We start from the raw sequence: 14,574 nt of genomic DNA, 5'->3' as shown, positions 1-14,574 counted from the left end.
AGAATTATAGTTATTGGTACTGGCAACAGCAGAATTATAGTGATTGGTACTGACAACAGCAGAATCATAGTTATTGGTACTGACAACAGCAGAATTATAGTTATTGGTACTGGCAACAGCAGAATTATAGTTATTGGTACTGGCAACAGCAGAATTATAGTTATTGGTACTGACAACAGCAGAATTATAGTTATTGGTACTGGCAACAGCAGAATTATAGTTATTGGTACTGGCAACAGCAGAATTATAGTTATTGGTACTGACAACAGCAGAATTATAGTTATTGGTACTGACAACAGCAGAATTATAGTTATTGGTACTGACAACAGCAGAATTATAGTTATTGGTACTGACAACAGCAGAATTATAGTTATTGGTACTGGCAACAGCAGAATTATAGTTATTGGTACTGACAACAGCAGAATCATAGTTATTGGTACTGACAACAGCAGAATTATAGTTATTGGTACTGCCAACAGCAGAATTATAGTTATTGGTACTGGCAACAGCAGAATCATAGTTATTGGTACTGGCAACAGCAGAATCATAGTTATTGGTACTGACAACAGCAGAATTATAGTTATTGGTACTGGCAACAGCAGAATTATAGTTATTGGTACTGACAACAGCAGAATTATAGTTATTGGTACTGGCAACAGCAGAATTATAGTTATTGGTACTGGCAACAGCAGAATTATAGTTATTGGTACTGACAACAGCAGAATTATAGTTATTGGTACTGGCAACAGCAGAATTATAGTTATTGGTACTGGCAACAGCAGAATTATAGTTATTGGTACTGGCAACAGCAGAATTATAGTTATTGGTGCTGGAAACAGCAGAATTATAGTTATTGGTACTGGCAACAGCAGAATTATAGTTATTGGTGCTGGAAACAGCAGAATTATAGTTATTGGTACTGGCAACAGCAGAATTATTATTATTGGTACTGGCAACAGCAGAATTATAGTTATTGGTACTGACAACAGCAGAATTATAGTTATTGGTACTGGCAACAGCAGAATTATAGTTATTGGTGCTGGAAACAGCAGAATTATTATTATTGGTACTGGCAACAGCAGAATTATAGTTATTGGTACTGGCAACAGCAGAATTATAGTTATTGGTACTGACAACAGCAGAATTATAGTTATTGGTACTGACAACAGCAGAATTATAGTTATTGGTGCTGGAAACAGCAGAATTATAGTTATTGGTACTGGCAACAGCAGAATTATAGTTATTGGTACTGACAACAGCAGAATTATTGTTATTGGTACTGACAACAGCAGAATTATTATTATTGGTACTGGCAACAGCAGAATTATAGTTATTGGTACTGGCAACAGCAGAATTATTATTATTGGTACTGGCAACAGCAGAATTGTCCCAATTACTGAGCTATGCGTTTCTTCATTGTACCTTCACCTGCCTTCTTTCTCCTCTCTCCCTCCTTTCGCTTCCCACTAGAATATTGGGTCCTCTGACTCTCCCACGGCCGAAGCAGACAGGAGACAAACCTAGTTTACAATACCACCCTGTGTGTGCGCACAGTATTTTCCATTCGCACCAGCAGTCGGCTAATCAGCCGATTACAAACTCATTTTCAGCTGGCTACTTTTTACACTTCATATTAACTAGGCTACTTTTCATTTAAAAGTTTCCATTTGCTAGCCTGATGTGCCTGTCAGTCACAAAGCGAATGATGACAAGGAAACGCAGTCTTCTGTCTGTAACACGGCCTGCCGGTACAATGTATGCATGCTGTGGTTGGTTGCAGTCAGATTTCTTTACATGTAGGAGAGAGAAAGCAAGTGAATTCATACGTCCCATGTAATATACATGGTAACGATACCAGACAGTGACACTAAAGAGAGTGACTCTCGTCAGTCAGTGTAGCATACCGAATCGCATCGGTGAGAGAGCCGTTCATTTGGCTCCCTAACTTGTACAGTGCCTTCGGAAAGTATTCACACCCCTAGACTTTCCCCAAATGTTTTTGTGTTACAGCCTCAATTTAAAATGGATTCAGTTTAGATGTTTTGCACTGGCCTACACACAATGCCCCATAATGTCAAAGTGGAGTATTTTGGGGGGACATTTTTACTAATTAATTAAAAATTAAACAGCTGTCAATAGGTATTCAACATCTTTGTTATGGCTAGCCTATATACAAGTTCAGGACAAAAAAAAGTGCTAAACTTGTCACATAATAAGTTGCATGGACTCATTCTGTGCAATAAGTGTTTAACATGATTTTTGAATGACTACCTCATATCTGTACCCCACATATACAATTATCTGTAAGGTCCCTCAGTTGAGCAGTGAATTTCAAAACACAGATTCAACCAAAGACCAGGGAGGTTTTCCAATGCCTCACAAAGAAGGGCACCTATTGGTACAGTTAAAGTCGGAAGTTTACATACACCTTAGCCAAATACATTTAATCTCAGTTTCACAATTCCTGACATTTAATCCAAGTAAAAAATTCCCTGTTTTAGGTCAGTTAGGATCACCACTTTATTTTAAGAATGTGAAATGTCAGAATAATAGTAGAGAGAATTATTTCTTTCAGCTTTTATTTCTTTCATCACATTCCCAGTGGGTCAGAAGTTTACATACGTACACTCAATTAGTATTTGGTAGCATTGCCTTTAAATAGTTTATCTTGGGTCAAACGTTTCGGGTAGCCTTCCACAAGCTTCCCACAATAAGTTGGGTGAATTTTGGCCCATTCCTCCTGACAGAGCTGGTGTAACTGAGTCTGGTTTGTAGGCCTCATTGCTCGCACACACTTTTTCAGTTCTGCCCACAAATTTTCTATACGATTGAGGTCAGGGCTTTGTGATGGCCACTCCAATACCTTGACTTTGTTGTCCTGAAGCCATTTTGCCACAACTTTGGAAGTATGCTTGGGGTAATTGTCCATTTGGAAGACCCATTTGCTACCAAGCCTTAACTTCCTGACTAATGTCTTGAGATGTTGCTTCAATATATCCACATAATTTTCTTTCCACATGATACCATCTATTTTGTGAAGTGCACCAGTCCCTCCTGCAGCAAAGCAACCCCACAACATGATGCTGCCATCCCCGTGCTTCACAGTTGGGATGGTGTTCTTTGGCTGGCAAGCCGCCCCCTTTTTCCTACAAACATAATGATGGTCATTATGGACAAACAGTTCTATTTTTGTTTTATCAGACCAGAGGACATTTTTGCAAAAAAGTATGATCTTTGTCCCCATGTGCAGTTGCAAACCGTAGTCTGGCTTTTTATGGCTGTTTTGGAGCAGTGGCTTCTTCCTTGCTGAGCGGCCTTTCAGGTTATGTCGATAGAGGACTTGTTTTACTATGGATATAGATCCTTAGTAATATATTTCCTCCAGCATCTTCACAAAGTCCTTTGCTGTTGTTCTGGGATTGAATTGCACTTATCGCACCAAAGTACGTTCATCTCTAGGAGACAGAACGCGTCTCCTTCCTGAGCGGAATGACGGCTGCATGTTTATACTTGCGTATTATTGTTTGTACAGATTAACGTGGTACCTTCATGTAACCGGTGTGAAATGGCTAGTGGGGTGCACGCTAATAGCATTTCAAATCGGTGACGTCACTCGCTCTGAGACCTTGAAGTAGTTGTTTCCCTTGCTCTGCAAGGGCTGCGGCTTTTGTGGAGTGATGGGTAACGATGCTTCGAGGGTGGCTGTTGTCTGTGTGTGCAGAGGGTCCCTGGTTCGAGCCCAGGTAAGGGCGAGGAGAGGGACGGGAGCTACACTGTGACATTCAGGCGTTTGGAAATTGCTCCCGATAAACCAGACTTGTGGAGGTCTACAATTGCTTTTCTGAGGTCTTGGCTGATTTCTTTTGATTTTCCCATGATGTCAAGCAAAGAGGCACTGAGTTTAAAGGTAGGCCTTGAAATACATCTACAGGTATACCTCCAATTGACTGAAATTATGTCAATTCGTCTATCAGAAGCTTCTAAAGCCATGACATTTTCCAAGCTGTTTAAAGGCACAGTCAATTTAGTGTATGTAAACTTCTGACCCACTGGAATTGTGATACAGTGAATTATAAGTGAAATAATCTGTCTGTAAACAATTGTTGGAACAATTACTTGTGTCATGCACAAAGTAGATGTCCTAACCAACTTGCCAAAACTATAGTTTGTTAACAAGAAATTTGTGGAGTGGTTGAAAAACGAGCTTTAATGACTCCAACCTAAGTATATGTAAACTTCAGACTTCAACTCTAGATGGGTAAAAGTTTTTTTTTAAAGCAGACATTGAATATCCCTTTGAGCATGGTAAAGTTAATAATTACACTTTGGATGGTGTATCAATACACCCAGTCACTAAAAAGATACAGACGTCCTTCCTAACTCAGTTGCCGGAGAGGAAGAAAACCGCTCAGGGATTTCACCAGGAGGCCAATGGTGACTTTAAAACAGTTTCAGAGTTTAATGGCTGTGATAGCAGAACAATTAGGATGGATCAACAACATTGTAGTTACTCCACAATACTAACCTAATTGACAGAGTGAAAAAAGGAAGCCTGTACAGAATAAAACATATTCCAAAACATGCATCCTGTTTGTAACAAGGCACTAAAGTAAAACTGAAAATAAAGCAATTCACTTTTTGTCCTGAATACAAAGTGTTATGTTTGGGGCAAATCCAATACAACACATTACCGAGTACCATTCTCCATATTTTCTTGCACAGTCTTGGCTACATCATGTTATGGGTATACATGTAATTGTTAAGGACTGGGAACTTTTTGAGAATAAAAATAAATGGAGCTAAGCACAGGAAAAATCCTAAAGGAAAACCTGATTCAGTCTGCTTTCCACCAGACACTGGGAGATGAATTCACCCTTCAGCAGGACAAGAACTTAAAACACAAGGCCAAATATACACTGGAGTTGCTAAGAAGACAGTGAATGTTCCTGAGTGGTCGAGTTACAGTTTTGACATAAATCTGCTTGAAAATCTATGGCAAGCCCTGTAAATAGTTGTCTAGCAATGATCAACAACCAATTTCACAGAGCTTGAAGAATTTTGGAAAGAATAATGTGCAAATGTTTCACAATCCAGGTGTGGAAAGCTCTTAGAGACTTACCCAGAAAGACTCAGATGCAATCGCTGCCAAAGGTGCTTCAACAAAGTATTGACGCAGGGGTGTGAATACTTATGTAAATGAGATATTTCTATATTTCATTTTCAATAAATGAGCAAAAATGTCAAAAAATAAATAATCGGTTTTCACTTTGTCATTATGGGTGAGAGAAAAATTCTGTTTAATCCATTTTGAATTCAGGCTGTAACACAAACTATTGTGGAATACGTCTAGGAGTAGGAATACTTTCTGAAGACACTGTATAGGCTACTGTAGGCCTAAGCTGTTTGATTATCTTCAGATAAATTATGAAAACATTCAACGAAGATGGTGAATCACTGCAGGAACAATAGGTAGTGGAGAGCCTCATTCTGATCCACATATGATAATTAGGGCCCTCATGGAATCCAGGCATTAAAACAGAATTCAACCATATTAAAAAATGTATTGACCTTAGTAGGGAATCAACTAAATAAATAATAAATTCATAATTTGCCCAAGTTTATCTTAAGACATGAACAGAAGGCATCAGTGATTCCTATTTCCTGCAACTTTCTGTAGAGGCAAAGAGAATGCTCCTGTCTGAGTGTGCGGTGCATCTTCCACTTTTTTTTTTATATGCTGTTAATGAGAACAGTCTTCTGGTAGATGGAAAGGCTTTCCCAAAAACATTCTCAATTAAATGTTAACTACAAAGTAGCCTCTGCCTTCCTGGCAGAATGATAACATGATTATTTGAATCAATCCAGTGGGTATTTGTTCTGCAAACTCCCATTACATGTACCGCTAAACAACAGCCTCTTCCTAGGTGTGCACTTAAATTAAAGGGTAACTACACCCACAAATCTACATTTATCTCTACACAATATCACAACAAATGTTTCCAATCTGGAAGGCAAACTCGATAAAGTATTTCATAATTTCGCTGTGCATTTCGGATGGAATCATGGTATTGGAATGTACGAGAGGCCACCAGAATAGAGCTCCTTAGGCAAAAAATAATAATAAATTGAACCCTTGGGGGCAAGCACCCCCGAACCAGGGGTGCCTGGCTGGCTACCTTTTCTATTTGGCTGGCTAATCTATGTACTTGTGGGAAACACTGGTGTGTGTGTGTGTGTGTGTGTGTGCAGCAGAAGACCTTCTGAACTAACCGTTTATTGGTTAGAGACACAAAAAGAAGAGTGTTCCCTAGACCTCTGTACACACAAATAAAAAGCACACACACCCTCAGGGAAAACCTCTGATTTGACACACCCTTAGACTAAAAGGCATTAGCAATGCACAGACATTTCAGTTTTTATGGAAAGACTTAATTTGTGCAGCGGTGAATGCATCCTAAGTCTGGACAGTCATGTCTGCAGACAGACGGAAACACACTGTCGGTCTGTCTAACACAATCTTTCTATATGTTTCTAATATATCCACACACTCCTTCTTCTGGTGTGTGGATGGATGTGATAGTAGTAACCCTGAGGACTCGGACACTTCAGGGTATCAGTCATTCACACCACTCTCTGTTCATTCTGAATACAGCAGCTGGCCTTGTGGGGGGGGGGGGGGGGGGGGGGGGGGGGGCAACTCATCTCTCTTTCTCACACACCCAGACTCTCTGCCCTCATCTGAATTATCCTCCTCACATTGTTGGTCAAAAACAATAACAACAACAAAGTAGTATTATTTTCTTTGTTGGGTCGGGTCTTGTTATTCTGGGCTGTTGTCATTCATTTCTTTATTATAATTATACTAAACTCAAATTGCATCCCTCTATTTGGGCTGTCTTGATCAGGCAGTGATACGTCTTTATCTCTCAGCATTCCCCTGGCCTAGCTGTCTTGATCAGGCAGTGATACGTCTTTATCTCTCAGCATTCCCCTGGCCTAGCTGTCTTGATCAGGCAGTGATACGTCTTTATCTCTCAGCATTCCCCTGGCCTAGCTGTCTTGATCAGGCAGTGATACGTCTTTATCTCTCACCATTCCCCTGGCCTAGCTGTCTTGCGCTTGGGCCGTGTTATGTTTCACTGTATTGGATCACTCCAATACATTGGTATTACTCCGCGGCGGAGGGATACATCCGAGGTGAGGATTTACAGATTTACTCCCCGTTTACACCTGTGTCACGGCTGGGGTCCGCCCCTATATATAGAGCCCGACTGGCTTGTTTTGTGTGTTGTGAATTGCTTTAACATGCTGTCCCCACGCTATAGGCGCAGGTTCTCTGCTAATTACCCTACACGGGTTCTCTGCCAATTACCTTACAGGGTTTTCTTGTTCTTTCTCCTGCAGAATGTAAGAGTATGGTGGTGGGCTGCCACTACGTTGAGACATTAACTTGGGAGTTCCTTAACGAAGTTAGTCCATAATGTTTTGTTTTCTGCTTGGATATAAAAAAATAATTTAAAAAAGTTGGCGTAAAACAAAAACAAAAAAACACATCAAATCAAATCCATTACCTGGTTGCTGTTTTTTTTGTTTTCCTGTTTCTCCCACAGGGGTCTTCCCATGTGTTTGCAGAGGTACTGGGTCATTTATCCCTCACCGGGTTCCTATTCCTCCAAGCTGGTCACGACATGGCTCTCCCAGGGCGTCGGACCCCTGCTCCGTGGCCTTGTTGGCTTGGCTGAGCTTATGGCTTCCCTTTGTGACAGGTGTGATGGTGTCAACTGTCACCACCATAGGGACGTGCCTGGGGGACCTATGCGCTCAGGGCCCTTCATTGGACACTGTGTTAACTAACCTCCAGACGAGCTTCAATGCCATACAACTCTCCTTCCGTGGCCTCCAACTGCTCTTAAACGCAAGTAAAACATAATGCATGGTCTTCAACCGATCGCTGCCCGCACCTGCCCGCCCGTCTAGCATCACTACTCTGGACGGTTCTGACTTAGAATATGTGGACAACTACAAATGCCTAGGTGTGTGGTTAGACTGTAAACTCTCCTTCCAGACTCACATTAAGCATCTCCAATCCAAAATAAAATCTAAAAATCGGCTTCCTATTTCGCAACAAATCCTCCTTCACTCATGCTGCCAAACAGACACTCGTAAAACTGACTATCCTGCCGATCCTGGACTTCGCCGATGTCATTTACAAAATAGCCTCCAACACTCTACTCAGCAAACTGGATGCAGTCTATCACAGTGCCATCCATTTTGTCACCAAAGTCCCATATACCACCCACCACTGTGACCTGTATGCTCTCGCTTCATATTCGTCGTCAAACCCACTGGCTCCAGGTCATCTATAAGTCTTTGCTAGGTAAAGCCCCGCCTTATTTCAGCTCACTGGTCACCATAGCAGCACCCACCCGTAGCACACGCTCCAGCAGGTATATTTCACTGGTCACCCCCAAAGCCAATTCCTCCTTTGGCCACCTTTCCTTACAGTTCTCTGCTGCCAATGACTGGAACAAATTGCACAAACCACTAAAGCATGACACTCATATCTCCCTCACTAACTTTAAGCATCAGCTGTCAGAGCAGCTTACAGATCATTGCACCTGTACATAACCCATCTGTAAATAGCCCACCCAACTACCTCATCCCCATAATATTAGTATCTTTGCTCCTTTGCACCCCAGTATCTCTACTTGCACATTCATCTTCTGCACATCTCACTCCAGTGTTAAACTGCTAAATTGTAATTATTTCGCCACTACGGCCTTTTTACTGCCTTTACTAATTTGCACACACTGTATATAGACTTTTCTATTGTGTTACTGACTGTACGTTTGTTTATTCCATGTGTAACTGTGGTGTTTATGTCACACTGCTTTGCTTTATCTTGGTCAGGTCGCAGTTGTAAATGAGAACTTGTTCTCAACTGGCCTACCTGGTTAAATAAAAGGTGAAACAAAATTTAAATCAATTTAAAAAAGAGGAGAGGCGGGCCCCGGCAGGTCCGCTAACACACCCTTATCCGGCTGCTTCTACCGGTCTCAAAGGGCAAAGTGGGAGGAGTGTTTGGAGTCCCGATGGGTGTTGTCCTCAATGCTCGAGGGGTACTGACTCCAATTCCGGTGCCGGCCTCCATTCTTCAGGGGCCTTCGTGTCACCGAGGATGTTGACCCACTAAAGCAAAACCTGCGGCTGGAGATTTCCTCACTCCTGGACAAGGGTGTTGTCCGCAGGAGTGAGACATCAGAACGGCTAGGCGGGTTCTACACTAGAGGTCGACCGATTTAGATTTTTCAACGCCGATACCGATTATTGGAGGACCAAAAAAAGCCGCTACCGATTAAATTGGCCGATTTAAAATAAAAATAAAATGTATTTGTAATAATGACAATTACAACAATACTGAATGAACACTTATTTTAACTTAATACAATACATCAATAAAATCAATTTAGCCTCAAATAAATAATGAAACATGTTCAATTTGGTTAAAGTAATGCAAAAACAAAGTGTTGGAGAAGAAAGTAAAAGTGCAATATGTGCCATGTAAGAAAGCTAACGTTTAAGTTCCTTGCTCAGAACATGAGAACATATGAAAGCTGGTGGTTCCTTTTAACATGAGTCTTCAATATTCCCAGGAAAGAAATTTTAGGTTGTAGTTATTATAGGAATAATAGGACTATTTCTCTCTATACCATTTGTATTTCATTAACCTTTGACTATTGGATGTTCTTATAGGCACTTTAGTATTGCCAGTGTAACAGTATAGCTTCCATCCCTCTCCTTGCTCTTACCTGGGCTCGAAACAGGAACACATCAGCAACAGCCACCATCGAAGCAGCGCAAGGGGAACAACCACTCCAAGTCTCAGAGCAAGTGACGTTTGAAACGCTATTAGCGTGCACCCCGCTAACTAGCTAGCCATTTCACATTGGTTACACCAGCCTAATCTCGGGAGTCGATAGGCTTGAAGCTGCTGGCAAACGCACAAAAGTGCTGTTTGAATGAATGCTTACGAGCTTGCTGGTGCCTACCATCGCTCAGTCAGACTGCTCTATCAAATCATAGACTTAGTTATAACATAATAACACACAGAAATACGAGCTTTAGGTCATTAATATGGTCGAATCCAGAAACTATCATCTTGAAAAAAAGATGTTTATTCTTTCCGTGAAATACAGAACCGTTCCATATTTTATCTAACGGGTGGCTTCCATTAGTCTAAATATTGCTGTTACATTGCACAACCTTCAATGTTATGTCATAATTACGTAAAATTCTGGCAAATTAGGCGGCCCAAACTGTTGCATATACCCTGACTCTGCGTGCAATGAACACAAGAGAAGTGACACAATTTCACCTGGTTAATATTGCCTGCTAATCTGGATTTATTTTAGCTAAATATGCAGGTTTAAAAATATATACTTCTGTGTATTGATTTTAAGAAAGGCATTGATGTTTATGGTTAGGTACACATTGGAGCAACGATACGCACCGCACCAATTATATGCAACGCAGGACATGCTAGATAAACTAGTAATGTCATCAACCATGTGTAGTTAACTAGTGATTATGATTGATTGATTGGTTTTTTATAAGATAAGTTTAATGCTAGTTAGCAACTTACCTTGGCTTACTGCATTCACGTAACAGGCAGGCTCATCGTGGAGTGCAATGAGAGGCATTGAAAATAAGAATGCGTTCTTAACTGACTTGCCAAGTTGGCCTGTTGGGCTTGCTGACGGCGGTCTTGTTGTTGATTCCCCTGGGCTTGCTCCATCTCCAGCCTCTTCAACGGTGGTTCCACTCCCACCAGCTGCACCCAAAGTGTCACCGTCACCGCCAGCTGCGGGTGACCGCACAGTGCCTCAGGGTACTGTTGAGGTGGCGCTGTCACTCCTTTCTCTCAGATGGGGTGGAGATGCTGAGGATATGCCGCCGGGAGCTGATCAGCACAGACGCCTCCCAGATTGGCTGGGGGTGTGTGACCAAGGGCAGGTCGGCCAGCGGCTGTTGGCTACCCCTTGGAGCAGCAGGCACATCAATACACTACAGCTCCGAGCTGTACTGCTGGCCCAGCAGTCTTTCCTTCCACATCTGAAGGGAAGACATTTCCTGTTGAGAATGGACAACACCACAGTGGTGGCTTCCATCAACCATCAGGGTGGACTGAGGTCCCACCACCTCAGGGTGCAGGTGGACTTGTTTGCCTCTCTGGACAATGCACACTGAGGTACTGTGGTACTCCGTGTCGGAGCCACCAGGGCCTCTGGGCTTGAATGCTCTGGCTCACGATTGGCCAGGGCTGGAGCTTATGCATTCCCCCCTTTTCCCCTGATCCAGGCTGTGCTGGACAGGACCAGGATGGCAGAGCATCGTCTGCTTCTGGTGGCCCCATACTGGCCCAGACGACCCTAGTTCAGCCTTCTCCTGTCCCTGTTGTCTGGGACACCTTGGCAACTTCCCCTGAGACCGGACCTGCCGTCTCAGGTTGGGGGGACTCTGTGACATCCGAGGCCACACCGCCTCAGTCTGTGGGCTTGGCCACTGAACGGCACCAATGGTCTATGTTAGGACTACAGGAGGGTGTAATGAACACCATGCAGAGGGCAAGGGCGCTGGTTATAACCACGGCATACCAGTTGCGCTGGCGGTTGTCCTGCTCTCGGTACAGTGGTATTGAGGTTGTGCCCGAGTCATGCGGGGTGCAGTATGTCTTCCAATACATGCAGTCTCGCTTGGATGAGGGCTTGGCGGCCTCTACACCGAGAGGGTATTTGGCCGCTATATCTGCCTGTCATGCGGGGTGGATGGACAAGCCAGTGGGGTGCCATCCCTTGGTCTCCAGGTTTATGAAGGGGGTTCGTTGCCTGAGTCCAGCTAGGACCCGCTCAACAGCAAGCTGGGATCTAGATGTGGTCTTGGCAGCTTTGGCAAAGCCACCTTTCGAACAGTTGGAGTCTGCCTCCCTGAAACACCTCTCTATGAAGGTGGTTCTCTTGGTACCGATTACTTCCATGAAGAGGGTGGGTGAGCTCCATGCTCTTTCTGTAAGTTCTGAGTGCTACCGGATGGACCCTCTCCACCCCAGCCCTTCATTCCTCCCGAAGGTTCTGTCAGACAGGCATGTGAACATCCCTTTTTATCCTGTCTCCTTACGACGCTCCCGGCAGTGGCGGGGGAGTCTGGACCTCCCTCCGGTATGCTGTGCCCTGTGAGAACAACAGACCAGCTCTTTGTCTCACTGGATCGTGGACACGATTACGACCACATACCGCCTGGCTGGCAGGGCCAGTGCTGGGATCTGTGGTGGCACATTCAACACGAGGTGTGGCTTCGTCCTGGGCTCTACTGAGAGGAGTGCCCCTCGCTGATATCTGTGCTGTGCCCAGCTGGGCTTCCTCTTGTACCTTTGCTAGGTACTATCGGGTAAATGTGGCACCTCCCTCTACAGTTGGTTCAGCGGTCCTGGGCATCGCCTCCCCGTTCGGGGACTGTGCCGGGACCCCCCTCCACATTGACGGTCCCTGTGTTTCGGTCCCGCGCTGGGACTTTGCCGCTGGCTGGCCAGGTCCCTCTAGCACCGACTAATCTGGTACGGGTATACCAATATATTGTAGTGATCCAATATAGTGAAACATAATGAAGGTTACGTATGTAACCACAGTTATGTGAGCTACATGGATCACTCAAATCCTCTATGGTGCTAGAGGCGCCTCAAAAATTATGGAGAGAACGTGTGTAGCAGCCATGGGGACTATATATAGGGGCGGACCCCAGCCATGACACAGGTGTACACAGGAGTAAATCTGTAAATCCTCACCTCGGATGTATCCCTACGCCGCGGAGAGATAGCAATATATTGGAGTGATCCATATAGTTCACATAACCGTGGTTACATAAGTAACCTTCGTTCAGCTGGATGCAAAGTTTGGAACTTTCAGCTAGAAATATCTGATGTAAAACAAACATGCATGGCTGACTTATAGAATACGGAATAACGTCAGCTCTATTTGTGATATGTCTATCTACGTTTGCATTCTGAACATGGTCATGGATGCAAAAAGGGGGACAAAAATCTCAAAACAAATCGCAGTGACGTAAACGGGGCTCATGACGTCACCACTGGTCTCAGCATCATTCCTCTCTCCTCGGTACCCAAACCGAATCCCAGACTCGAGATCAAATAAACGGCCTTTATAAAACACAATAACAAACATCACTGTGCGACTGCAGGTTGACAAAATAACATGATTTATGTAGGTCAAAAAACACCATTCTCCATCGTTGCCAGTGCGATGCTAAATGTATACTAAAATAAAAATCGTATTTTTAAAAGTGCATCAACCCCGACCTGACATTAAGCCGAATAATAAAACATTTAAATTGACGGTCATTCTGAGCGGGGGGCTATGAAGGGCAGAGACAGAGGCCGAATCGCAGAACCCATAGCCTCGGCGCTTTGTCAGCTGAGCTGCCTCTGCTGCACCCATTTTAACCCAGCAGAGAGCTAAATATAGAAGGCGCCTTCACTCAGTCATAGGCTACTGCATGTCAACCTATATGTACAGTGTATTGCCCCAGGCTGTAGGACCCTGCTTCAAACACTTTTCATACGTCCCAAAAACCACGCACTGGTTTGATAATCACCTCCTGTGCGTTGTTCGAGGCTTTGTGACCTGTCAATCTCGATGTTTGGTTTAAAGACTTCTCTCTCATTCATTCCCGCCATCAACGAATGAATGATTACAAACAAGCTCTTTGCTTTGTTCTCATTAAAGAAAGCGCTGCAGAAACGCTATAAACGCACAAGGCAAAGCAAATACCGATTACGTTGGTTCTATTACCTTTGTGTACAGCTCTGACGCTGCCATACTGGTGGAGCTGTCGTGTCCTTTTTCCATGAATCTCAGCAGCTAGATTTGAACATCAGTAGTTCGCCGCTCCGTTTTTTCCTCTCAGTTAATAAAAGTCCCTCCAGGTTTTAGGTTACTCTCTTTTTAGTGTACAACACCTAGCGCCATCATACCTAGAAAACCTCAATATTTTGGCATCTCTCGGAGCATTGTGGGAATTGATGATGGATAAAATGATTCAGTAAAACGCGGTTGTTGCCATGGGCTCGGAAACATAGCTAAACAGCGCTCCGCTGTGGCCAAGAGGCGACATCGCTTTAGTTCTGCTGGTTAGAAGCCTGCTTGTCAGATATAAGTCAGATTCCGTTGCAAAACGTTTAGTCTGTTTACTATATGAGCAAACAGAACGAAACGGGGAGGAACCTACCTGAATTTGTTCAACAGAAACTCATGTTCGATGCCAAACGTTTTCCGTTTGGATTGCAACAGACTAGACGTTTTGCAACAGAATCCGACTAATGAATACAGCCCTGGTTGCCATGTGCCATAGGCCTGATAATTTAGCCCTCTTCGTCCCAGATGGGACATAAAGCTGCAACAATCTTCTTCCACTAGGGTCTGTCGGTCTTCGGCCAGAGTTTGTGTGTTTTAAGAGGGAGATAAATCCAGATTATTTATATACATTTTGATCAAGATTTATCTT

At 43.5% G+C, this 14,574-nt stretch overlaps 1 protein-coding gene across 3 annotated transcripts in view; it reads right to left on the bottom strand.

The window, feature by feature from the left end:
- LOC100136710 (unconventional myosin-Va) overlaps positions 1-14,321 on the bottom strand; it is an 82,668-nt gene extending 68,347 nt beyond the window's left edge. For all 3 annotated transcript variants that reach the window (XM_090222667.1, XM_090222668.1, XM_090222669.1), the window contains exon 1: positions 13,863-14,321. In XM_090222667.1, coding sequence (XP_090078793.1) covers positions 13,863-13,919 — 57 coding nt within the window. In that variant the 5' untranslated portion in view covers positions 13,920-14,321. The remainder of the gene's footprint in view (positions 1-13,862) is intronic.
- Between the last annotated feature and the right edge of the window lie 253 nt (positions 14,322-14,574).

Source organism: Oncorhynchus mykiss, chromosome 26, assembly GCF_057628025.1.
Source record: "Oncorhynchus mykiss isolate SJ-2025 chromosome 26, ASM5762802v1, whole genome shotgun sequence".
Classification (NCBI taxonomy): Eukaryota; Metazoa; Chordata; class Actinopteri; order Salmoniformes; family Salmonidae; genus Oncorhynchus; species Oncorhynchus mykiss.
Note: the sequence above shows the minus strand (reverse complement) of the source record. Positions and strands in the feature narration are given on the sequence as shown.